This window comes from Myotis yumanensis, unplaced genomic scaffold, assembly GCF_028538775.1.
Source record: "Myotis yumanensis isolate MYYU_CA2020_CCGP unplaced genomic scaffold, mMyoYum1.0.hap1 SCAF_8, whole genome shotgun sequence".
NCBI classification, from domain to species: Eukaryota; Metazoa; Chordata; class Mammalia; order Chiroptera; family Vespertilionidae; genus Myotis; species Myotis yumanensis.
In genome coordinates, this window is record NW_027223759.1 from 61033424 (window position 1) to 61058003 (window position 24580).

The 24580-nt window shown below is 39.6% G+C and overlaps 1 protein-coding gene and 1 pseudogene across 6 annotated transcripts in view; one reads left to right on the forward strand and one right to left on the reverse strand.

Moving 5' to 3' along the window:
- Window positions 1-16659, forward strand: part of CACNB4 (calcium voltage-gated channel auxiliary subunit beta 4) — a 238341-nt gene extending 221682 nt beyond the window's left edge. For all 6 annotated transcript variants that reach the window (XM_070422998.1, XM_070422999.1, XM_070423001.1 and 3 more), the window contains 2 exons: window positions 8098-8283; window positions 10396-16659. In XM_070422998.1, coding sequence (XP_070279099.1) covers window positions 8098-8283; window positions 10396-10656 — 447 coding nt within the window. In that variant the 3' untranslated portion in view covers window positions 10657-16659. The remainder of the gene's footprint in view (window positions 1-8097; window positions 8284-10395) is intronic.
- A 2504-nt stretch (window positions 16660-19163) lies between these two features.
- On the reverse strand, window positions 19164-19947 carry LOC139015788 (small ribosomal subunit protein uS5 pseudogene; annotated as a pseudogene).
- Window positions 19948-24580: the final 4633 nt, after the last annotated feature.

The window sequence follows — 24580 nt, forward strand, 5'->3', positions numbered from 1 at the left end:
CCCAGCCAGCTCCTCTCCCTCTCTGTGTGGTTTTAGGAACTTTCCATGGGATCTTTTCAACAGGGATATGCGCTTCGGACATGGCAGCTCGCAGGGCTCCAAGAGCAAGTATTCCGCTATCTCAAGCTTAGATACTGTTTTTAGATACTGACACAGCATCACTTCCATGGGTTTCTGCTAGGAGTCACAGAGGCTGCCCAGATTCAAGGAGAGGGGACACACTGTCCATCTCGACATGGAAAGTGTCAAAGAGTTGGTGGCCATTTTTGATCTGCCACAGACAGAAAGACGAGCTGGGAGGATGGGCTCCTGAGCAGTTCTTCTCTGGAAGAGGGGGGACTCTCCTTTATGCCCACTCTAGATTCACAGAAGAAAAGGTGGGATGCAGGCAGAAAAGGGCCTATGCCAGTGGTTGGCAAACTCATTAGTCAACAGAGCCAGTATACTAACAGTACAACGATTGAAATTTCTTTTGAGAGCCAAATTTTTTAAACTTACACTATATAGGTAGGTACGTTGTTATTAACTTAATTAGGGGACTCCTAAGCTGGCCTTTGCTAAAAACGTCCTCAATCTGATTGAGGTACGTTCGCTGAGGTCGACCCCTTCCAACTCTCCCATCCACACTCGTCTTGTATACTTGTTTCGGTTCATCCTCTCTATATGTCCTAACCATCTCAACATATCTTTCTCAATCCTCGACACTACATCTTCTTTCACTCCACAATGTTCCCTAAAATTAACTTAATAAACTTGACTTGAAGTTTTAAGTCAACTTGGCACTGTACGTGTGCGCCCACACGTGGTACAGTGAGTGTCCCGGCTAATGAGTTTTTTGAGATACCAGCTGTCTCTCGGCCGAGTTTTTGCATTGAGTTGACAGAGTAATTTGAGTTAACGAGCTCCTTAACGAGCTCGGTCTCCGAACGAATTAAACTCGTAAGTCAAGGCCCCACTGTATTTTGTGGAAGAGCCACACTCAAGGGGCCAAAGAGTCGCATGTAGCTCGCAAGCTGCCGTTTGCCGACCACTGGCCTATGTGATTAGGACCCACAGCCCCTTTCATCTAGACCTTTTTATATGAGCCACCTGAATTTGCATTTATAATATACATCTGTGCACTATATTGTTAGATTTCACTTGGCTTCTACCAGGTATTATACCCATTTCTTTTTCAGAGTCTTTGAAAATAGTACATTTTAAGAAGGCCAAAGTTCAGATGGCCCCAGTACTATGCGAGCTACATAATGCCTGGTGAGAAAAGCAGATAGGCAGACAATTGAATCTACAAATGAAATGTAATCCTTTAATCCTACTTAGTTACTAGTACAAGCTGGCTTGTGTTACCAGAAGCTGACCTGCAGGCTCGTTGAGCTATATAATTTTTTTCGTGCGTGTAAAATGACATTGATCGCTCTCTCTGCCATAGGGGAGCTCATCTCCTCCACAGTCTTGCAAACTTCTAACATTACAGCAACCATAGTAGTTCTCGTCTATCACCCTTTATTTTCCATTGCTGAATGGACTCAGATTTATTCTATTAAACACAAGAACTCCAAAGCGAATGATAGTGCCCAGTATCCTTGATCGTATTCCTATCGCAGTAGTCATTTTCCATGGCCCTCTTAGAGTCATTTTACTTAAATTATTTAGAACCGTATGGACTCACCCATCTATTTGAAAGTGCCGTCCCCACTGGTGCGTTCATTATTACAGAGCCTCTGGATGTTCGTAGTTTAGCCTTTAACTGCTTTTGAAAAAAAGAGAGTAATCGGTTTCAGATGTTCCTTTCATGAAACAAGGCCATGTGGGATCTTGTTTCTCTCGGTCCAAAGGAGACTACGCTTGCTGCCCAGACTCAGCCACCTAACTTGGGTGTATGGAGTTAGGGATAGCTCACTCCCACCAGTGCTCCTTACAGCATTGGATTAATATGAACTTAAAAACATTGGATGCATTTTCTGCAGGCTGTAAACTGGTTGGGCTTGTTATAATCTTTGAAGGATAAGGATGGACAGAATGGAGCGGTGTGGTGAGGAAATGTGCTTGGGTACATAATGAATGTCACAATTGATAAAAGAGAGAAGCTAGAAGGGCTCAAGGTCACTAATGTTCCTTGCCTTCATGTTTTCCCCAGCAAATAGTGGCAAGAATCCTGATTGTCTTTCCAATTTAGCTCATTGAAGTGGAAACTGCTAGCGCCCCATAATATTGGTAGACCTCCTCCAGGGGTGGGGAACGTCCGGCCTGTGGGCCCTATAAGGCCCTTAAAATCATTTGCTTTGGCACTGCCAAGGCATTAGGGGTAAGATAATTAAATGTTTGACCAAATATAGCAGGCTTATTTTTAAGTTGATAATTTTGTATGGCTCATGAATGATGTTATAAATATCCAAATGGCCCTCGGCAGAAAAAAGGTTCCCACCCCTGTAACCTTGGAAAATCCCTTTAACTCACAGTCCAGTTTCCTATTACTAGTTGACTCAGGACTTAAAAAAAGCGTTTGTAATATAAAGTAGTTTTGAGCCCTAGCTGGTTTGGCTCAGTGAATAGAGCATCAGCCTGCGGACTGAAGGGTCCCAGGTTCGATTCCGGGTCAAGGGCACATGCCTGGGTTGTAGGCTTGATCCTCAGTGGGGGGCATGCAGGAGGCAGCCAATCAATGATTCTCTCTCGTCATTGATGTATCTATCTCTCCCCCCTCTTTCTTCTTCTTTGAAATCAATAAAAATATATTTTAAAAAAAGAATGTAGTTTTGATATGAAAGAAACACTGGTTGGCTATTTTGTAATCAGCATTACATGTTGGCCATTTAGCCATTTCATTTTACTGAATGGTATTTGGCAGAAATAGGAAAGTTGTCCCACATGTGGTTTTATGTATGTACAATAAATAGATATATAGCAATGCTTAGATAATGGAAGAGTTTGCATATTTTTAACCTCCTAAATAGCTAATATTCAGTAAGGCACCAACTTTTTTGTTTTAAGTTACAATTCAACTGCAAAAATAACTCCTAAGTTTCATAAACTTTTTATTTAAAATGTTCAGTAGCAATTTCCTACATAAAACATATTAGAAATTATGTTAGTCTTAGTGAGATTCTCCCCTTTATGCTAGAAAATATGTGCTTCATAGTTATAAGGAAAGACTTGCCCACTCCCTCTCTATATCTTCCCTCCCAAAAGAATGTGAAAGAAATAAGTGGAACCTGCTCTAGTCCTCAATGTAGGACCTAAAAAGTGCTCTGTCTTCTGTAAAAACTTGGATAACCCACCATCACAGTTCTTCCCAGATTTTCCAGCTTTGGGCATTAATAGTCCCAAGGATCACTCAGTTCTGAGCAAATAAGATGGTTGGCTGCCCTACTTCAGGCGCCCTCCCTGGGAAGATTTGTGATGCTCTATGAGTAGAGAGCTGGAAAGGTCATTAAGTACTTGCAGTTTTTATAGAAAGACATTGCAGATCTTCATTTCCACTCTATTCAGCTTCAGTCGTTCCCTTTCCTTCTTTCCTACCATTTTTGTTCTCTGAACCACTGGATGAGCTAAAGGCATGTTTTTCACTCTTGTCACCTATAACGCTTTAGTTTTTAGTTTTTAATTTTTCTGAAAGAGCTTATCCAGGAAAGGGTTGATTTTTTAATGGTTTGTTTCGACTCCTTTGTTCACTTCTTATGAACTTCAGTGGCCCCATTATTTCTGTCCATTTCAGCTGAAGGAAATGTCCTATTGTTATTGGGGAAGTTGAGGTATCCCTTTCCCCACTGAGTGCTGGGGATGAAGTCCTAACGATAGCTCGAGAAAAGGAATTCTCTGAGGCTCCTACAGGAGGATGGGTGATTTTTATTTGTGGAGTTACATCTCTGGGCTTCCAAAGTCCCATTTCCCATACTCCAGTCCTGGAAGAAGTGTAGCCGGGTTTTAGTAAGGCTAAAAACAAAGCCAGTGTCCAGAGTTTCCATTCTGTGTTGCAGTCGGGTCCAGTTCAGCATCAGGTTAGTTACATTCATTAGTCCATTGTGAGTGGGGATCCACATGGCCATGGGCTACACGGCCATGAGCCACACGGGAGAATGTCAGAGCCCCACAAGCCAGGAGTCAACTGAGAACACAAGACCAACAAAAGAGAAAACTCCTTTGTTTAGGGGATTAAATATCCAAATTTCACACCCTTACAGTAGCCACACCCATTCTGGACCACGACCTATTCTCAGGTGTTACTGACAGCAAGCAGCTTTGCTCACCCCCCCAACTTTACTGGGCATGCGTCTGTCTCCGCCCTGTCCAGTCCCTTCCCCCAGTGACCTGCCAGGAATAGATTACTGGCTCCCTGGAAAGTGTAAATAAAGCTTTAACTTCCTGATGAAGCTGTCCAAATGACATGCCTGTAATATTTGGCCTTCCCTGTTACTAATAACTAGAGGCCTGGTGCACGAAATTCGTGCCCTCGGGGGAGGAGGGGCATTCCTCAGCCTGGCCTGTGCCCTCTCACAGTCCAGGATGCCTCGGGGGATGTCCGGGGAGTGGGCCTAAGCCGTCAGTCGGACATCCTTAGCACTGCCTCGGAGGTGGAAGAGGCTCCTGCCACCACCGCTGTGCTCACCAGCCGTGAGCCCAGCTCAGGGCTTCTGGCTGAGTGGCGCTTCCCCTGTGGGAATGCACTGACCACCAGGGAGCAGCTCCTGTGTTGAGCGTCTGCCCCCTGGTGGTCAGTGCACATCATAGTGACCTGTTGTTCCACTGTTTGGTCGATTTGCATATTAGCCTTTTATTACATAGGACTAGTTTCATTACAACAGTATCACCCTCATAGGATGTCAAAGGTGTTTGCTGCAGTAGTGCTTTGAAACAGCCCAGCATTACCCTTATCTCGGGCAGTCACCGATGGCATGACATCACAGAGTGGGTAACTATTCATGGCCCGGGACTGTCCCATTACTCACACCCTCTTCTGCTGATTAGGCAGCTTTCTGAATCTGTATCCCACGCTGGAGGCCTCACTACTGCACAGTAAGAAGCTAACTAGACTTGAACCTTTACGTTTATGAAAAAATAGATAAAGCTGGTTCGCATAATTCATTGGGCTGCTTCTCTTTGAATTTCATGTATAATTTAAAATTTTCTTCCTATTATTCTCACTTTCTAACACTGGTCTAGTCATTTTCCTAAACAGTTCAAAAGGAAAATTGTCATAGATATACAGCCTGTAAAATTCTTCTTTGTTGAAAGTAAGTCACGTTGTCAGAAGCTGAAATTTGCTTTCCTCTGTGCTTTTGAAAACCTGAAAGCAGTTTCAATTCATCTTGCATCCTATACCTGTCTTTTTTAGCAATGCAAATACATAGTTTCCTAGAAATGATTGTCTCAAACAAACAGCCATGTGCTGATATAGACAAATTCTATCTATTAGCAAAGAGAAGCACTTTATTAAAATGACTTATAATTAAGTGTATGTTTAATTGTACCTGCAGCCATGACAATGTAACATGTGGGACAGTCAAGTAGACATAAGCCTCATTCAAACAACATTCTGCAATAGGTGCTGCTTACCTATCTTTGCCCGCTCTGGGCTTTGCAATCCTGGCTGTGATAGTCAGGGCCCCAGCTCAGGTGTCCCTGGAGGGTTCTTTAACTTGGGACTTTATGAAAGCAAGAAAATGACTTATTGAGACTACACATTGGGGAAAACCCACATTATAGAGTGAGGCCTATGTATTTGAATTACACAGTTGACATAAATAAAAGTATATGAATAGCTGACACCAAACAACATACAGTCTAGAATTTGCTGCCAGCTTTAGCCTGGAGTGGCTGACGGAGTGGTCCTATGTCCCCGTGGTGGCCAGTTTCCTCTTCTTCCTGTGTCATCTGTCTCAGTCAGAGTCTGTGTGTGCTCTTTTGGATAGGGAGGTTCTTGTCCAATCAAGGTCGCACTGCAGTGCTATCGGAGAATGCACCGTTTCTATCAGAGCATTATGGACACTTCTCAGATTCTGTATTTGTAAAGTAACTGTTGAAACTTTACATTAATGGGGAAGGGGTTTTTAATTGCAAGAGACAGAAACTCTCTCTTTTTTTTTTTAAATATATTTTATTGATTTTTTACAGAGAGGGAGGGAGAGAGATGGAGAGTTAGAAACATCGATGAGAGAGACATCGATCAGCTGCCTCCTGCACATCTCCTACCGGGGAGGTGCCCGCAACCCAGGTACATGCCCTTGACCGGAATCGAACCTGGGACCTTTCAGTCCGCAGGCCGACGCTCTATCCACTGAGCCAAACCGGTTTCGGCGAGACAGAAACTCTCTTAAGTTGCTTTCGTGGAAAAGGGGACTTATTGAAGGGATATACATTCATGCAACTATAGCAACTAGCTGTTTCCCAGTCTCTCATGGGCCATATGGTTTCTTTCTTCCATTGTGTCTTTGTTTCTCTTTATCTGTTTTGTTCCTCTTACTTTTACAGATAGAATTCTTTGGCTTCCTCATAATTCCCCCTCCCTCATATGTTCAACTTTCACACGCCTCTCTCGGCTTCCTTCCAAATCCAGAACTTTAAGCTGCAGCTCTAAACATTAACTGACTCAGTCTCTTTATTGTTCAACTTAAAGTCCCAGAGTGACATAGACTATCAAGGACTTTAATACTTGTCTCTCCCACCAGACTGTATGTCTCTTGAGCATAAGGATATTAGCTGCTTTCTTTGCCACTGGATACCTACAATGCCTAGCACAAAATAGTACTGAGTAAATATTTGATAAATTAATAAAACATGCAGAAAACCATCTGAAATCTACTAATAAATGTTCTTGGAGGGAAAGGTTTCCGTGTGAGTTAAATTGGCTAGATCTTCTCAAACACCAGTTGATTTGGATTGAAGTCATCTTATTCAGGGTCAAAATATTCAGTAAAGAATAATATGATGAAAACATTCAAATAGTAAGTGTTGGGGGAGAGATGGTTTCCATGGTGACTTCTGCTTCTAGAAGCCCTCACACTAATGAGTGAGTCAGTTGACTCACCACAAACTCAAAGTCATCCAGTTGCCATTAACCTGCAATCCAGCCACAGTATTAGTGCTGATGGCAGTAACCCTGTTTGATTCATTCTCTGAGAGGTTCTTGTTTCGGCAAAAAGAGCTAATAAAAGCAAGTGGGGAGTGGAGGTGGTGGGAGAGAGAAGGAGCAGATCAAGCTGTCGATGGCTGGGCTATGTTTTCACTTAACTATGGAGTGGCCTTTCTCTCTGCCATGGTTTTCTGACTGTCCCTCCAGGGAACCTGTGTCCTGGGTATATTCTGTCTGTGTTCCCGATCACACTGCAGTGACAGAGGGGCCACTCTGCTCCTTGGGGAAGAAGAATGCTCCTTGATTATAGGCCCGATGGAGTTGCTACTGCCTGAAGCGTGGACACCACATACTTCTTGTGTGACACCCCTCCCCTCCCACAATGAAATATTCCTCGTTCTTGTCTTTTTTAAAACAATTTCACACAATGATCTTCTGTTAGCAGAAGTCACTATAATGTGATTTTTTGTATTAATCCTAAATCTCCTTTTCATATTGTTTTATCATGAGATGGATAACATCATTTTCACCAACATTCTGAAAATTATCTAAGTAAATGTTACTCCTTTCAACATAGTTACTTGGGGAGATGAAATGTTTAATTCCAAAGACACAGCCATTGTGCAAAACATTTTTAGAACTCCTCTTTCAGTACCATTAGTTGCTTCTTTCATATTCCGAACTAAGTTTAATTCAACTCTATAGGAAGATATGGATACAGATGGGAATACATTATCTTTTCACTATATTCTACTTATAACCCCTTCATGCTTACCTCATCTTTTTCTTCTCAATAATGAAAACGCTAAACATTTAGTGAGCACTCCCATTTTCATGTCAATGTCCAAGTTTGCCCCTGGTTATCTGTGCAGTTCGTTACTCGACTTTAACTTTAGAAACTGCCAGCACCGCCCCTCAGACCTGATATTTGCTGCTGGATACTAGGAATGCTGTGATCTTCGTGGAGTAGAGTTTTAGGTTTCATTGTCTAAAGCGTGACGTATAAATGAAATGGATTCTTCTTGCAGGAAATGTTTGATGTTATACTGGATGAAAACCAGCTGGAGGATGCGTGTGAACACCTGGGCGAGTACCTGGAGGCATACTGGCGTGCTACCCACACAACCAGTAGCACCCCTATGACCCCGCTGCTTGGAAGGAATTTGGGCTCCACAGCTCTCTCACCATATCCCACAGCAATTTCTGGGTTACAGGTATTGCCACTTGCCACTCGTGCTTCTACAACCGGACTTTGATTAAGATTCTATAGGGAACTTGATTGGGATGGAGACTGAGATTGTCCTTAATCTGAAGAGGGAACCATGTGTGGGCATTATACATTAAAAAAAAAAATCTCAACTATTATTTAATCATGATCTATCCTAGACAAAGTGGCCCGGAAAGTGGCCCTCTCTCTAGAACTTTGTCCTCTGTTCATTTATAATGGCCTTCCCTTAGGTAACTCAATCCCTCTATGCCCAGACTCTGCCGGGAAACGTAACACCTACTCCGTGCAGCTGTGCGTTATTTCTCCGTGTCACTTCTTAAGGACTGTACAGTAGTGGCAAGCTAAGTCAAAGATTTGGGGACAGATGGACCTTTTGACTGCTCTTAGCGAATCCTGCGCCATGGGCTCCGGGGTCCTCTGGCTTGCCCAGTCGTTACAGATTGTGCACACAAGTAGAGCTGCTCTGTTCGGAAACAGGGACAGATCCCTGAGTTTTCTTGGGGGGTGGGGGCCCACCTTGGTCAGTGGCTATGACAAGTGTCCTTGAAGGAAGCTGGGGATGAGCACAAGTTCTCTCCCCCGTGTCCTGGTGCTGCACACAGAGCTAGAAGTGGGAGCCAGAGGCAATGATACAAAGTGAATCCTGCCTTTCTACATCAATTATTATTTACCATTTATCAAGCAGCTGCTGGAATGTGGCCAAAGCCCCAGCTGACTGAGGAACAGGTAGTAGTCAATTGAGCCCTCTTGCATCGTGACTAGTTTTGTAATAATGGGTTATAATGACAGTCATAATTGAAGATCGTGTTGCGTTAACTCTGAGATAAATGGCACTCTCTGAAGTGCTATTATAATGGTATTGCTTTGCTACAAAATTGCATCTTTGTAAGCAGAAAAACTGCCATACAAATGAATAGCTTTTGAGGCTGGAAATGCACATGGGAAATGTATCACTGTAAAATATGCATATATTCTGTATACAGTATATATGTATGCACCAGGGCTATTTCTTGCCTTGTTTCACTGCCTGTGTGCTGATCTGAGGGTGGCATTTCCACTGACTCATTTGGGTTGGCTCCAAATTGTACATTGTGAAATGAGAAGTGGATGCATGAAGCAATGTGCTTCTGTAATGTACATAGAAATGAAATGTTGCACTTTATCTATAAAGACAACACTCTTGATTCGTCATCTCTAAGAAATCCACCTAGAGTGGTTCTCCCAGTTTCCCCTGAGTTAATGCGGTGCCCTTCATCCTGTGGCCTATTTCTCCTAGTAACCATGGCCTTTAATTGCTAGACCCCTGGCTGAGATTAAGGCACAGGCTGTGACTGTTGAGTGAGTTTCCTTCTGTGTGAAGGTGAGTGTCTTTTAGAGGAAACGTATCTGGATCTTTGGTTTTATCACGATCCTGTTTCTTAACTGAGGTGACCCCTCCAAGCAGGCAGACACAGCTATGATACGTGTTTTCCTATGATTTGAAGAAAAATGTTGAATAACATTTTCTGAGCCATTAAATAAATGTCTGAAGATAATTTCAATTAATGATGTTAGAGGAATTTAGTTTTTATCTGAAGATAGTTTTACATGACATTTCAGTTGAGGAAGCAAGATTTGTAAATGTATCAATTAGTTGGCTACGTAATTGTATAGTCCTTCAGAAAGAATATTACCTTTATGTAGGGCACGGAAACAAATGCATTATTTTATGAGCACAAATCATGTTATTCTGAACTTTATTTCTGAATAGTAGAATAATCCTCATGTTTACAACAGAATTGGAGTTGTTAGGCCTCCCTAAATATATTGAGTTCCATTCAACAGTTAATTTTCAATTCTGTATTTTAAGAGGAAGCATAATCATGCAGCATTATGTAATTAAATTAATAGACTATCAACACTTTGACATCTTTGCATGATATGTCCCAAATAAATAAAATCAGATATGTTGAGCAGATCATTTGTGCATCAAAATTCTTCATTAAGTCAGATATCCGGCATCTTATTGTACAGATCCTACTCTTTGTTACATGCATTGACGTGTTCTAGATGAATGAAGCTGACATTATTTAATCAATGAACTATTTGATATTTTTAGAGTCAGCGTGTGAGGCACAGCAACCATTCCACAGAGAACTCTCCAATTGAAAGACGAAGCCTAATGACCTCTGATGAAAATTATCACAACGAAAGGGCTCGGAAGAGCAGGAACCGCTTGTCTTCCAGTTCCCAGCATAGCCGAGATCATTATCCTCTTGTGGAAGAAGATTACCCTGACTCATACCAGGACAGTTACAAACCCCACAGGAACCGAGGATCACCTGGGGGCTATAGCCATGACTCCCGACATAGGCTTTGAGTCTGCAAGAAGCAAACAAACAAACAAAAATTCATCTGTTGACAATTTGCCATAGCACTGCTAGGATAAACCAATCATCTTAACTTGGCAAGTACAGCACAGTATTTACTGTGTTTATGGGCTGCTGTCATTTGATGCTAAATAAGGGGCAAAAAAAAAAAAAGAAAAAGAAAAGAAAAAAAAGTACATCATGCCCTTAAGTCTAGATGGATATTAGATGCCCAATCATATAGATATTTTTAAGTGCAACATTTACATAACAGTACCTTTGTTTTCTTCATTAGATTTAGACACATCAATTTGTAAGTTAGGGTACTTATCAAGGCACATATAAAATAATTTCCCATGCTGGAAATTCCAAATGACCAGTTCCAGTTGGAACCAATTTATAAACCAATTCCTGTTGGAATTTGGGTGAATCGACTAGAAAGTCTACTTGAGCATGTGGCGATCCATTAAAAAAATCTGAAAAAATAACTGATTAATGAGGATATCAAAATACCAATAGAAGCCAAAAACCAGCTATGGTATTTATTTGCTGGGAGCTAAATTTACACTTAAAGTTGGAATGTATACACATTTTAATATACGTTAATGTTTCCAAAATGGCTTTTCAAACTTACCAAATGTATTGACAGTGCCAAAAGAATCTCAAATTAATTCAGAAAGTATACAATCTTCTCATATTTTAATATTTTTATTTCTTTCCTGGCACAGCTGTTGTTTCAAAGTGTTTTGCTTTTCGTTTAGTCACTACTGTTATTTCATTTGAAGTTGGAAAAAAAAAATCTCAAAATTTCTTTTGCAGTGAGAGAGAAAAGGGAAGCCCAATCATAGCAGGTTATGTGAAATGGAAAATGGGTGTTTCCCCTTTAATAAATCTGAGCACAACTATATACATCCTGGATCTGAAGTCAGGGAGTAAGGATGGGCACACATCCTCCTGAGTGCAAAGCTAAACACCTCCAGGTGGGAATTTTTCCATCCACGTCACAAACACGGGTTCAGTATTTCCCACTAGGCACAACTGAATATTTTTCATTGCCTCACTCAACCTCTGTCTTTGAATATCTGAATGCGCTAGCCCTTCACCAAATTCTTTATAATTATTCTAAGGATGTTAGTTTTATATAGACACATTCAATTTTGATATTGAAAGATGTGTTTGTACCAAACAATTAATTGAAAATGTGAAAACAAGTGATGAATGTAAAAGCTTGCAATGAAAAGAAACTCATTCAGAACATATTTGTTCACTAAACTTATAGTATTTTTATTGCAAAGGATTATAAAGAATTTGGAGATTGAGCTTCCTTATTTCTAATCAACATTCCTCTTCACATATTAAGTCTTCACAGTTTTTCCAGTGGCTATAATTTTGGAATTGGTGACCTTCTATCTTATATTTTTAAGGAAGACTTAGATTCACTATGATCCAAGAAATTGTTGAAATTGACCATTTTATACAATACACAAATGTCTTTAGGAAAAGGCTCTTGTTTCTAAAAGTCTACAATGCATGCATTTTTCTAAAGCCCCAGTTGGACCATGCATAAAAATCCTTTTGTACTGGTACACGTCATAAAACCTATTTTTTGGAAACAATAATAATTCATTTTCTATTATCTTTTTCCCTCCACCAAGCCTTTCAATATTTAGGCTCTCGAAGCATGCACCAGTTAAATAAATTTCCTGGCCATGAAAATAAGTTTCATATTCTTGATTAATTAATTATACATATGTTAAACCCCATGATGACTTCCCACATTCCCTCCCCTCATGTTCACTGTGCATATTCCATTATGTTTAGCTGATAATGAAGATGCCTATAATTATGTAAGTTATCTCAAATATTTGATACAACTAAAAATATGGGCTCAGTAAATTCTAAAAGTTAATATGTGTTACTGGCTTATGAAGTTCTTTTGTCATCTAGTGAAGCTTACAGAACTTTCAGTTAAGACATTTAAAAGAGCTGTATCCATTATGCACTTTAATAAACATATAACCTGCCATTACTGAATACTTTGTTAGAGCACAGAAGAGCATTTTCCAGTAAGCAAAAATATACTTATTACATGTACAGCACATACTTGCATGAGAAAGAAAACATTAGCCAAAACATTTTTCTAGATGCTTTACTGGTTTCTTGTTTGTGCGCATTACAGTATTTAATTGCAAAGAGTGCACCAAGGTGTCTGAATTTAGACTAGACAGCTGTTCAGCTTTTTCTGTAGTAGCATTAGCAACCCGGTCATTTAACTACTTTAAAATATTTACATTTTATGGCAGGTAGCTTTAACAGTATTTACATATATTTCCTAGTCAGCAAGATTTTCATATTTTTTCAACTTTTAAAAATCACTTGTTTTTAAAGGCCTCTCAAAGCCCTGTTTCTAAGTCTTCCGTGTCATGCTGATAAAGAGAGAGGTCCATTTAAAATCTGCACAAACCAATATGTCATTTACCATAAAGTGTCGATATGTGTTTTGCTTTGCATTCTTACTCAAAAGCTAACAATCTTGGAAAGGATATAATGTATATTTTCTTGATGGATATATTTAAAATTTTACTTTGATATGGCATATTTCCCCCATTCCTTTTGTAATGTTTATCTTCTCCAAATGAATAAGAGATGCATTTTCCTTTTTTTTAAGCCTTAGACTTTATTGTGTAAATGATACTAAAATACAGATATATGCTAAATGAAAAGTTTTATTTTTGCCAAGCATATCAAGCACCTTTGGAAAATACATATTCTACAAGTACTTTGTTTTTAACTGATTTCATTTGAAAATAGAAAATGATAAGCAGGAGAAAGAAGTCGTATAATATTTTGAGGCTGTTTTAACTTGTAGTATAAACCACATATTCTGTGATTTTGGTATATGTAGTTTCAGAATATGTAAGTTACATATTCTGTCATTTCAGTCATTGAACATGTAACCATGTAGACTCATGTGACGATGTGGAAATGTAGTCCTGGTAAAAAAGGAATGCAACTTGTCAATACTGATGTTAATTCTCAAGGCTATAATATGACTTCAATATTATACTCAACAATGTGATCTTGTTTACTCCAATATTTAAGGGAACGTAGCAATGTTTATAAATGACTAATGATTCTCTCTTATCTTTTTACAGTTCCATTGGAAAGAAAATTAAAATTATTAATTTAGACTGATAGTCTTTCCTAATAAGAGAGTCTTAATTATGTGATGATACTTCATTGCACTTAGTCCTAAAGGAAATGAATTTTTTAAATATAAAACAAATTCTGAGCAAATTATTTGTTCCCTTGAAATAATTTGTCAGTTACTTTATTTATTATTGTTGTTTGCAAAATGTATTTTTGGAATGTTAACCTCTTTTCATACCTGCATACTTGAACTTGTCTGTTGTGTGGGGGCCTTAAAATTCATAATAAGAGCTAGGGCAGTGAAAGGGAGGGAGAGACGAAAATCATGCCAGTAGTTGGTTTGCAAATTTCAACTCTTTGAATGAACATATCATAAAATGTTGTTGAGACCCAGGATGTCAGTTAAGAATATTGCTAGGCAACCTTATTTTGCATGCTAGTATATTTTCTTAGTTATACAATTTTATTTTGGTATTTGCTAAGAATAAAAACAATATAATTCTACTATAGAATTTGCCCTATATATTGATATTTATACTACCTCTTCTCTACAGAAGACAAGCAGTCTTTAAAGAGAAAAATACTTTTCAATAAATAGTGATCAAATTTATTACTATTACTGCTAATCTTGCAGCAAAGCTAAATACATAAATTGTTAAAATATACCTTCCCTTTAGATTTTAAACTGTTTCCAAAATGCTCTTGTCACCCTTTCATTTCTTCCACATTAGTGAAGTTTTCTTTGAATAGGTTCACAATTTATTAGGAAGCAAGGTTAATTTAATAAGTCGTTCATCATAGGGAACAAATCAAACTGCAGGGGAATTATCTTTGTGTGCAACTTGTTATAACATCCAGCTCTAAGTCTGAAAGATAGTAGATGCAGATACTTGATGTTTAAGTGCAGCTGGTTTGTAAATTCAAACTTTGTTGAAGCTTGACTTCTCCTGCGGATACTTAGGCATTTACTGGGTAAGAACATACATTCTCTTGAACTCCTATGTCATCAAAAAAATATATATAAAATATTTCAAATAAATGGGAATGTACCCCTTATTTCTTTCCTATTTCCGCCTATGTCTTTCATGACAATAGTGCATGTCATTTTCTTTTTAATTACATAAAACTCATATTTGAATAACTATATGAATGGAAAACATTGTAGGAAATTAGGTAATAAAATTTGCTTTATTAGCTCCATATACCTTTAAATATTGTTCATACTAAGTTACTTACTCAAGCTGTGTCTGTAGGTCAGAAAACAGTCTGCTCTTTTCAATGACAATCATGCTCACTGTCAATACCACAGCTGTCAGACAACGAGGATAACTGTTTCGTTGTTCACTTAAATGTCAAGTTAGTCAAAATAGTCACCTTGGCTTACATGGACAGACAGAGGCTACAGCACTCAAAGATTACTTTCGAAAGGTTTCTTCTTTTCTTAAAACATTCTCAAATGAAATACATCCTCTTACAGCAGCTATCTCTGTCTGCTTACGGATGATTTAATCCCAAATGCTTCATATAATCGAGGGACATTATGAGAAGACTAGGAAATATCTCAGCAGATCATCTTGACTAAGGGCTGTAGCTCCCACTTACCTTGCAAAAAATGTATAAATGAGTGAGTAGCAGTGAGTTTGGGTGAGTCATAGTTACATATGAAACTTTCCTTTGTTTCTTTTGATGTGTGTAAAAGGTGCGCAGAAAATTGTAAAAAAATGTTTCTAATGAATTTAGAGTGGTTTTGGAAATACACTGATGCTTCCTGTTTGAAAACTGTAAGGATTTAAAATGAGAACTATTTAAGAACCAAAAGTAGCTGGCCTCTAGCTTTCAATACGTGGTAAGTGTTCTTGGTTACGTTTTGAACACTTACATTTCTCAACAAATGGCTATGTCTATATTTAGGTAGGGGCCACTCTTGCCCTACTTGCATGCCACTTTTTCACACTTTTAACTGAAATCAGTGTGCATCTTGTATGCATAAAGGATGTATTAAAGATGCAGGATTATTAATGCTACATTGTTGCATACTATTTTTCATATGCCTTACAATATTTTCCCGGATGTTATTAAAATGAAAGCATTTTATTCCCAAAATAAATCTATGTTGTTACTTCTCATCTGCATTACACAGTAGAAAAATAATGTAGCAAAAACATATATTGTACAGTATAAAATTATAAAAGATATATATTTTGCCAATAATATGAAAATAGATTGAGGAGAAAGAAGCACATTTGTTATAGCACAAACTTACAACAATTCCACTGTTAAAATTGGCAGTTGTATTTTTTAAAAGGATATAGATTTAGTTCTAAGTTTTACCAGATGTATTTCATTTATCATCTTTCTAACTTGCTGCTTAACACTTTTCCAGCAATTTGCTTCAGAGCCTTGCAATCGATGGATGTAATTTATTATACTTTATTCCCTTCCAGAAACATATTAAATTTTATTTTGTGATAAGATTCATACTATATTTACTGTTCTTATTTATTCTTCAATCACAACTACAAAATGTAACAGAGAGGTGAGCTCATAGGGCTCCTCTGAATTCCGGACATGTTTGAAATGTTTCCTATTTTTCACAGCCGAAAGTCAGAATGATAAATAAAAATGTCCCAGCAACAAAGAAGTATTTAGGGATTCTTCAATCTGTTTGTACTGAATACTATTTTGAAACATAAGTTAAAGCCATTAGCTGTTTGTGTTTTTTTTGTTTTTTTTAGGGGTGGCAGGAGGGAAAACAGAAACTTACAAAAACCACAAATAAAAATGGCAATTGGATGTAAAATGATGTTCCCTACTTTCCTGAGGGCTGTTGATATCCCAAACCACTGCTGTATTACCAGCTACAAATTGGGGGGGGGGGGGGGGGAAGAGCCGGGGTGCGGGGGAAGATTCCACCTTTGTCAAGTAACTTTTTTTCTTTCTTTCAACATTAGCTATTATTTTGATAATTTGCCCCCTTTTATTTTTCTTATATAGGTGAATGTGTAGCATTCTACAAGGCATGCTGGGTAACATATACTATGCAAATGTGTACCGTGCTGCATGTTTTGATCTCCCTCTGCTCTAGTGGCTTTAAAGGAAAAAAAATGTGTTGTTATTTTTGTGAACCAAAACATTTAACAAAGAAAATGCAGAGTGCATGCATATAGTATCCTAATTTCTATGGATTTGTTTTATGGAATTTCAATGTGTACAAACCAACTGCATTAATTTTTTTCTTTTATATAATAAATGAAAAAAAACACTGAAACCAGCATTATACCTCTCCTTTATATTATTTCTTATAGAGAAACCAAAAGTCTAAATACCCTGAAAACACATGTTCAATTAAATATGCTCTTTTATTGTTTAAGAAATATTTTTTTTAGAAAGGGAGAGGGAGAGAGACAGAGAAACATTGATGTGAGAAAGAAACATTGATCAGTTGCCTATTGTATGCAGCCCAACTTCGGATCAAACCCACAGGACCTGGGTGTGTACCCTGACTGGAATTGAACCAGTGACCTTTTGATGCACTAGATGATACTCAACCAACTGAGCTGCACTGGCCAGGGCAACACAGATTCAATTAAATGACTATTTCCTGACTACTCTGTCAGGTGTTATGAGTGATCATAAAAGAAGTACTGTAGTATTAGGAAAGAACTTGTAAGTTAAACGCATACACACATGAGATAGGATATTTTATAATATATGTGTGGTATAGTATTGAATACAATATAGGAAAATAAACTAGATAAGCCATATTGTTCACAAGAAAACCTCTAAGTAATTAATTTATTGTAGCAGTTATCAGCTATTTCCAAAGGTATTCTGTACCTGTAGAATCCCATATGGCTTATGGCTTGAATTTTGTGTGCTCAGTGTCAATTGTCCATGTCACAGCTTGATCAGCATTTGACTTTTCTCTAATTGCAGAGTCCAAGAAGGTGAAAAGAAATGTGTGTTATGTTGATTATTGTTGCTGCATTAGAATTATACAATAATTTATTGAAGCCAAGTTCTTTCACAAGCTTCATCACATTTATCCCATCTGACTGCCCTGGAAAACAGGCAGGGCGTAGATTATTAGATCCAACTTCAAATGAAGAAACCAAAGCTCATTGGAACTTTTCTCATTAAAGTACTTCTTTAAAAAAAATTTTTTTTAATCCTCACCAGAGGATGGAGGATATATTTATTGATTTTTAGAGAGAGGAGGGGGGGCAGAGAGAGAGACATTGATGTGAGAGAGAAACATCAACCGGTTGCCTCCCATATGAACCCAAATGGAGGATTGAATCTGCAACCTAGGTATGTGCTCTGACTGGGATAGCACCCGCAACCTTTTTGGTGTACAAGACAACACTCCAACCAACTGAGCCCCCCGAGCAGGGCTCTCTAAAGTACTTTTATCTAAAAATACACATAGTAAATGCTTGTAAGCTGATAGTTATCTGAAGCATACAAAAGAATCCCTGGAATACAATCAATGTTGACTGAATGAATGGAACCTCAGTTACTGAAGTACTATATAAGGCTGCCCCAACTAACAAGGCATTTCAACCAATAATCATTCCATCAACCTGGCGGTATACCTGAAGCCACCTTTCTTATCACCAGCACATCTGCACTAATAAGATGGATTGTAGAAACATCGTGCTTGTCCTGTCATACTACAGGCCAATTAGAATAGTGGTTACATCGTGGGCTCTAACTCTTGCCTGGGTTCAAAGCCTAGATCTGGAAGGAACTAACTATGAGCTTAGGGTAATCACTTAACTTCCCTGGTCTATTTCTATGGAATGATTTTTCTTTTGTTTATGGGTCACATTTTCCTATTCTCTGAACAAGTTAAAGACCTGATTGCGGCAACATAAAACACAGAAACTATTTTGATAAAACAAAATCTTTGCTTTCTTGACAAAACATGTTCATAATATTAAGAGTAGACCAATCATCTAAGAAAACTTGTCCTTTTAACAGATGAAAGGATATAGATTTAGGACGATATTGATATTAAAGTTTATTTTTAAAAATCCTTCTAACAAATTTATTCAATCTTATCCAGCTGATCACACATAAAATTTCTTTCCCAAGATTCCTTTTCACGACACTTTTCTCCAAAATGCAATTCCATATCTTCTATCTTCTTTTACTGAAAACACATATTATTTCCTTCCATATTAATTAAAATTCTTCACTGTTGGAAACCTTAATTTCTAATGACAACTGAAAAGTAAGTAATTAGCACTCTTTAGACTGGAAAATTTATGAATACATTTTATAACCTCTGGAAACATAAGCTCTTTTACTGGAAAATATATATCATTTTAACAGGCTTAATTCACTTTGTTTTTCTTGTATAAAATTATGTGATGGCCATGGCTGGAGCCTGGGCCCTCTGCATAGAAACTCTGGTGTGGGTTTTTATCAGACAGCCTGTGACTTTCTGATAGGGAGGCTTGTTGAATACCTTTGAGGGGCAGGTAACTGTAGGTCTTGGAGATGGCATCAAAGGCGGCCTTGGCACAGTTGCCCAGAGTGGCAGTGCAGCCCGGCCAAGGTCCAGCAGTCTTTGATACCTGCCATCAGCTGCAGCTTCTTGGCACAGGGGCTGAGGCGAGACCAGTGCCCCTGGGGGTGGAAATGAGGCACATCAGCACAGAGCCACAGGGTGGGTCACCTTGTGAGGGACGGTGTGGGATTTGCTGATTCTGTGCCCCCAGTAGCCTCCCTGCTCAGGGACAATAGAGAGCCTGACCAGGATGATGGACCCTGGATGGCAGTGGCTACTTCCTTGGGGCACTTAACACTGAGGCCGAATTGCCCACTGTATCCCCAATGGCCACAAATGCTTTGAAGAGGGTCCTCTGGTAGCTCGGTTCTGCTTTTGCACCAGCATAATCTACAAAACCTCGTCCTTGTGGGATGCCCCCCAGTAAAAAGTCAATGACCTCAGATTTCTTGATGGACAAGGAGAAGTAGATCTCCTCCAGGGACTTGATCTTCTTGTCCTTGACCAGCTTGGTGATGGGGATCCACTCTTTGTCCTCGGCCTTGCCTCCACGAGCTCGTCCTGCCCAGTCCCTGGTCTCAACCTGGGCCCTGGATGCAGCCGCCAAGTCCTCCACGAACCCTCCGCAGCCCCCCATCCTAGGCCTGCCACAGCACCTCCTCATCCGCCATCTGGTGTTTCCTTGAAGAAGAAATACTGGCAAATACATTTCATAATTTTTTTAGAAAGATCTGCTTTCTGAACAAAGCACAACACAGGTTAATTAACAAATTCAAGTTTATCTAGTTTGTCTGCAATAAGAAGTCAAACATAAACTTATTTAAGAATTAATGTCTCAGTATTTTATCTTATGTGGAAATGATCTAGATATTCAATGGTTTTACTTTGATTCATCATTTATTTTAATTTATTAAAACTCTAAGGTTTCATGTTACCAAAAGATTTGGAGGAAGTAAGTAGACATGCTATAAAAGATAAGTAATGCCAAAAAGATCACCTAAAAACTTACCGATCTACACCTACTTATTTTACTTGTTCTTCACAATTATGTCTGGGTTACTTATGAAAATGTCATTGTACTAAGTTACTTTTCTTGCTGACAAGTTTTACAACCAAGATAACATGAACTTATTTGACCCAATAAACCCAAGTAAAATAAAGTATTATAATAGCCCTAAAGACATGCCTATTTAACCACACCAAACGCAAACCAGCTTTAACATCAAATATTTTTTCAAAACACATGATCCTGAAAAGCATTAGCATTAGTTTCTATTATATTTATGAGAATTTTTATATAGATACTTAATTTCTTTAAACCAATTAAACAGAGATTTTTACAAACCAATTCTAGCAATATCATCCAGAGGTAAACATACATACACATATAGAAACAGATGCAACCTTAGACCTGATAGTTTCTTTTTAAAATTTCAGCCCTGCCCTAACTGGTTTGGCTCAGTGAATAGAGCGTTGGCCTGTGGACTGAAGGGTCCCAGGTTTGATTCCCGTCAAGGGCATGTACCTTTGTTGTGGGCACATCCCCAGTGGGGGGCGTGCAGGAGGCAGCTAATCGATGTTTCTAAATCTCTATCCCTCTCCCTTCCTCTCTGTAAAAAATCAATAAAATATATTTTAAAAAATAATAATAAAATAAATAAAATTTCAGCCCTGAGACAGGTACAATACGATTTTTTAAAAATCCCACTAATTTATAACAGTTGGAATAAGTTAAGTTTATTCATTCAGTTGGCTAAACCTTTTTCTTATCAGTATTTGTGGTGAAGACAATTAAGATTTGTATTTTTCCTTGGCAAGGAACCTTAGAGCCAGAGCAGCAGTTTGTTCTTTAAAAAACCCTTCTTGCACCCTAGCCGGTTTGGCTCAGTGGATAGAGCATTGGCCTGTGGACTGATGGGCCCCAAGTGCCATTTTGGTCAAGGGCACATGTCCAGGTTTCAGGCTCAATCCCCAGTAGGGGACATGCAGGAGGCATCCGATCAATGATTCTCATCATTGATGTTTCTATCTCTCCCTCTTCCTTCTTCTCTGAAATCAATAAAAATATCTATATATATAAAACCCTAATATGCAAATAGACCAAATGGCAGAACAACCAAACAATTGGTCCCTATGACGTGCGCTGACCATCAGGGGGCATGAGAGGAACATGGTGGGCTTCGGCTGCAGCCGGATGGTGGATCAGGTGAGCAGGGGCACCAGACCAAGGCAGGGTGCCAGTGGTTGTCATCAGGGCTAGCCTCTGGTGGTTACTGAAATTCTTTGCTCCTGTATGCCATGGTCCTGCCAGGTACTTGCACCTGCTGCTGGCACCAGAGCTGCCACTCTCACCCGCTGCCGGCGCTCAACACTGCCCCTGATTGCCAGACACCGCACCGTCAGCACATGGGAGCAGCAGTGGTGGGAGCAGGGCTGCCGGCAGAGAGGAGACTGGGGCCACAGTGGGAAGGACTGGGTGGGGTGTGGAGGATGGGCCGAGACCCACCCTGTGCCCACCACAGCCTTGCGGCCCACAGTTCCTTTCAAGGTGCACCAATTTGTGCACTGTGCTCCTAGTATTTAAAAATAAATAAGTAAAACCCTTTTTGCTCGGCTGGCATGGCTCAGTGGTTGAGTGTTGGCCTATGAACCAGGAAGTCATAGTTGATTCCTGGTTGGGGTACATGCTCGGGTTGCAGGCTCAGTCCCCAGTGTGAAGTGTGCAGGAAGCCGCCGATCAATAATTCTCTCTCATCATTGATATTTCTATCTTTCTCTCGCCCTTTCCCTTTCTCTCTGAAATCAATAAAAATATATGTGGGGTTTTTTTAAAAAAAAAACAACACAACCTTTTTTCCTACTTTTTCTTCAATCTTGGGAATTGAGGATGGTAAAGACAGGTGGAATTTGAACTGCTTGTAGAGCTGCATTTCTGGTTTTGAAAAGATTTGTAAGATAAGGACAGTTACTCTCAATTCCCCCCAAATTAGGTTGTAACTTCAGTGACACCACAGGTTGATCTACCCATCCAACTGGGTCATTCCTCACTTTCTTCTTCCCCTCTAGGTACACAGTTTATTTCAGTTTAGGGGAGGAGGCCTTTAAAACATTCCTATCAGGCTCTGAGTCTTCAGCTTCCAGTTGTGCCAATTTTCTAATCCAAAAGTTATCAAATCCTTTCAAATATCTTGTCAGGTTTCAGGCAGGAGAAATAGTAAGATTTTAAAGGACCTGCTCAATTGGGCAAAGTTTCTTTTAAACTCCTTTTAGTACCTGGTGTTTTTTTTTTTTCATTTTATGTCAATCTAACTTTTAGAAGTTTCTAAATATCAAAAAATGAATTCCATTGTCTTCAGAGGGGTTTGGAATTCTCTCTTTAAGGGAGGCCCCTTGAAATGGACTTAAAGTTTTACCTTAGTGGCCATTAGAATTTTAAATTATTTGGGCTAAATTGATTTGTTTTATTAAAAAAGGCACAAGAGGAGGAACTAAAATGTTTTGTATATATAACCAGCTAGAGTTCCTGGGAAGGAAGTTTTAGAGAACTTGTTAGAGGAAAATTTTAAAGAAAAATTCCCCTGAAAGCTGTCACAGCCAGACAAAAGAGCTGTTGTCTATCTCTGAATCATTCAATTTCTTAGAGGTCTCTACATACCTATTGAAAAAAACCCTTCTCTTTCAACTTGTTTAACATTTTAAGATTCTCTGTGCAGGTAAATATACTAATCTCAGAATCTCAAAAGATCCCCAGAGGGGCCACTCTTACTCCAAATTGTCTTTTATATCAGGGTTCATTTAGACAAATACTTGGCAGAAGATGGACCATAAATCCAGCTGGCATTCCAGAAGTGGATTTCCCCTGCGTGACGAGCTTAAAAATAGGGCACCGAGGATCAGAGGATCTAAGAATAAAGGTCTGAACATCAGCTGAAGGAGGGAGGTCCAGAACCGAGAGGACTCATAACTGGAAGCCCAGAGCTGCTGGGGAGATGATAGAGCACAAGGGGCTAGAGCAGTTACCTTGCTCAAACCCAGCAGTGGCACTGGAATTGAAAGGAAGTATTCTTCAGATCCCATGATGCTAACACCATGTATGTTGAAGGAATTAAAAAAGAGTCTGGAGGCTTTGTTAGAAATAAATGATTAAGATTTACTCAAGGCTCTTAGAAATTGCAAACCAGAAACACAATAAGGCAATACCCAGAGTGTGTGGAAGAAAAAAGAAAAGTTGAGGGTTCTTACAGTAGAAATTACATTCTTAAGAAGAACCAGTTTTGTTTGAAATTTTATTAAATTTTTTGGAGTGACATCGGTTAATAAAATCATATAGCTTTCAAGTATATCATTCTATAATACATCATCTGTATATTGCATTGTGTATTTACCACCCAGTCAATTGTCCTTCCATCGCCATATATTTGACCCCCTTTATCATTTTTTACCTTCCCTCCCCCCTCCCCTCTGTTAACCACCATATTGTTGTCTCTGTCTATGAGTTTTTGTTTGTTTGTCTGTTTGTTCATTTGTTTTATATCCCACATACATGTTTTATATCCCACATACATGAGAAATCATATGGTTCTTGACTTTTTCCATCTGACTTATTTTGCTTAGCATGGTATTCTTAAGATCCATCCATGTTGTTGCAAATGGCAGTATTTCATCTTTTTGATGGCTGAGTAGTATTCCATTATGTATACTAGAGGCCTGGTGCACAAAAATTTGTGCACTCGGGAGGGAGTGGGGGTCCCTCAGCCCGGCCTGTGCCCTCTCGCAGTCTGGGACCCCTTGGGAGATAACGACCTGCTGGCTTAGGCCTGCTCCTGGGTGGCAGAGGGCAGGCCCAATCCCTAGGTGCAGCCCCTGGTCGGGCTCAGAGCAGGGCTGACTGGGGAGTTGGGGCGACGCCCCCTGTCACGCACAGAGCAGGGCGGATCAGAAGGTTGCGATGCCACCCTCAGTCACACTCAGGGTAGGGCCGATTGGGGGGTTGGGGCACTGCCCCCTGTCACACTCAAGGCAGGGTCGATGGGGAGGTTGCAGTGCCACCCCCTGTCATGCACAGAGCAGGGCCGATCAGGGGGGTTGGGGAGCTGCTCCCTGTCACTCACAGAGCAGGGCCCATCAGGGGGGTTGGGGCTCCGTACCCTGTCACGCACAGAGCAGGGTCGATCAGGGGGTTGGGGAGCTCCCCTCTGTCATGCACAGAGGAGGGTCCATCAGAGGGTTGGGGAGCTCTCCCCTGTCATGCACAGAGCAGGGCCAATCAG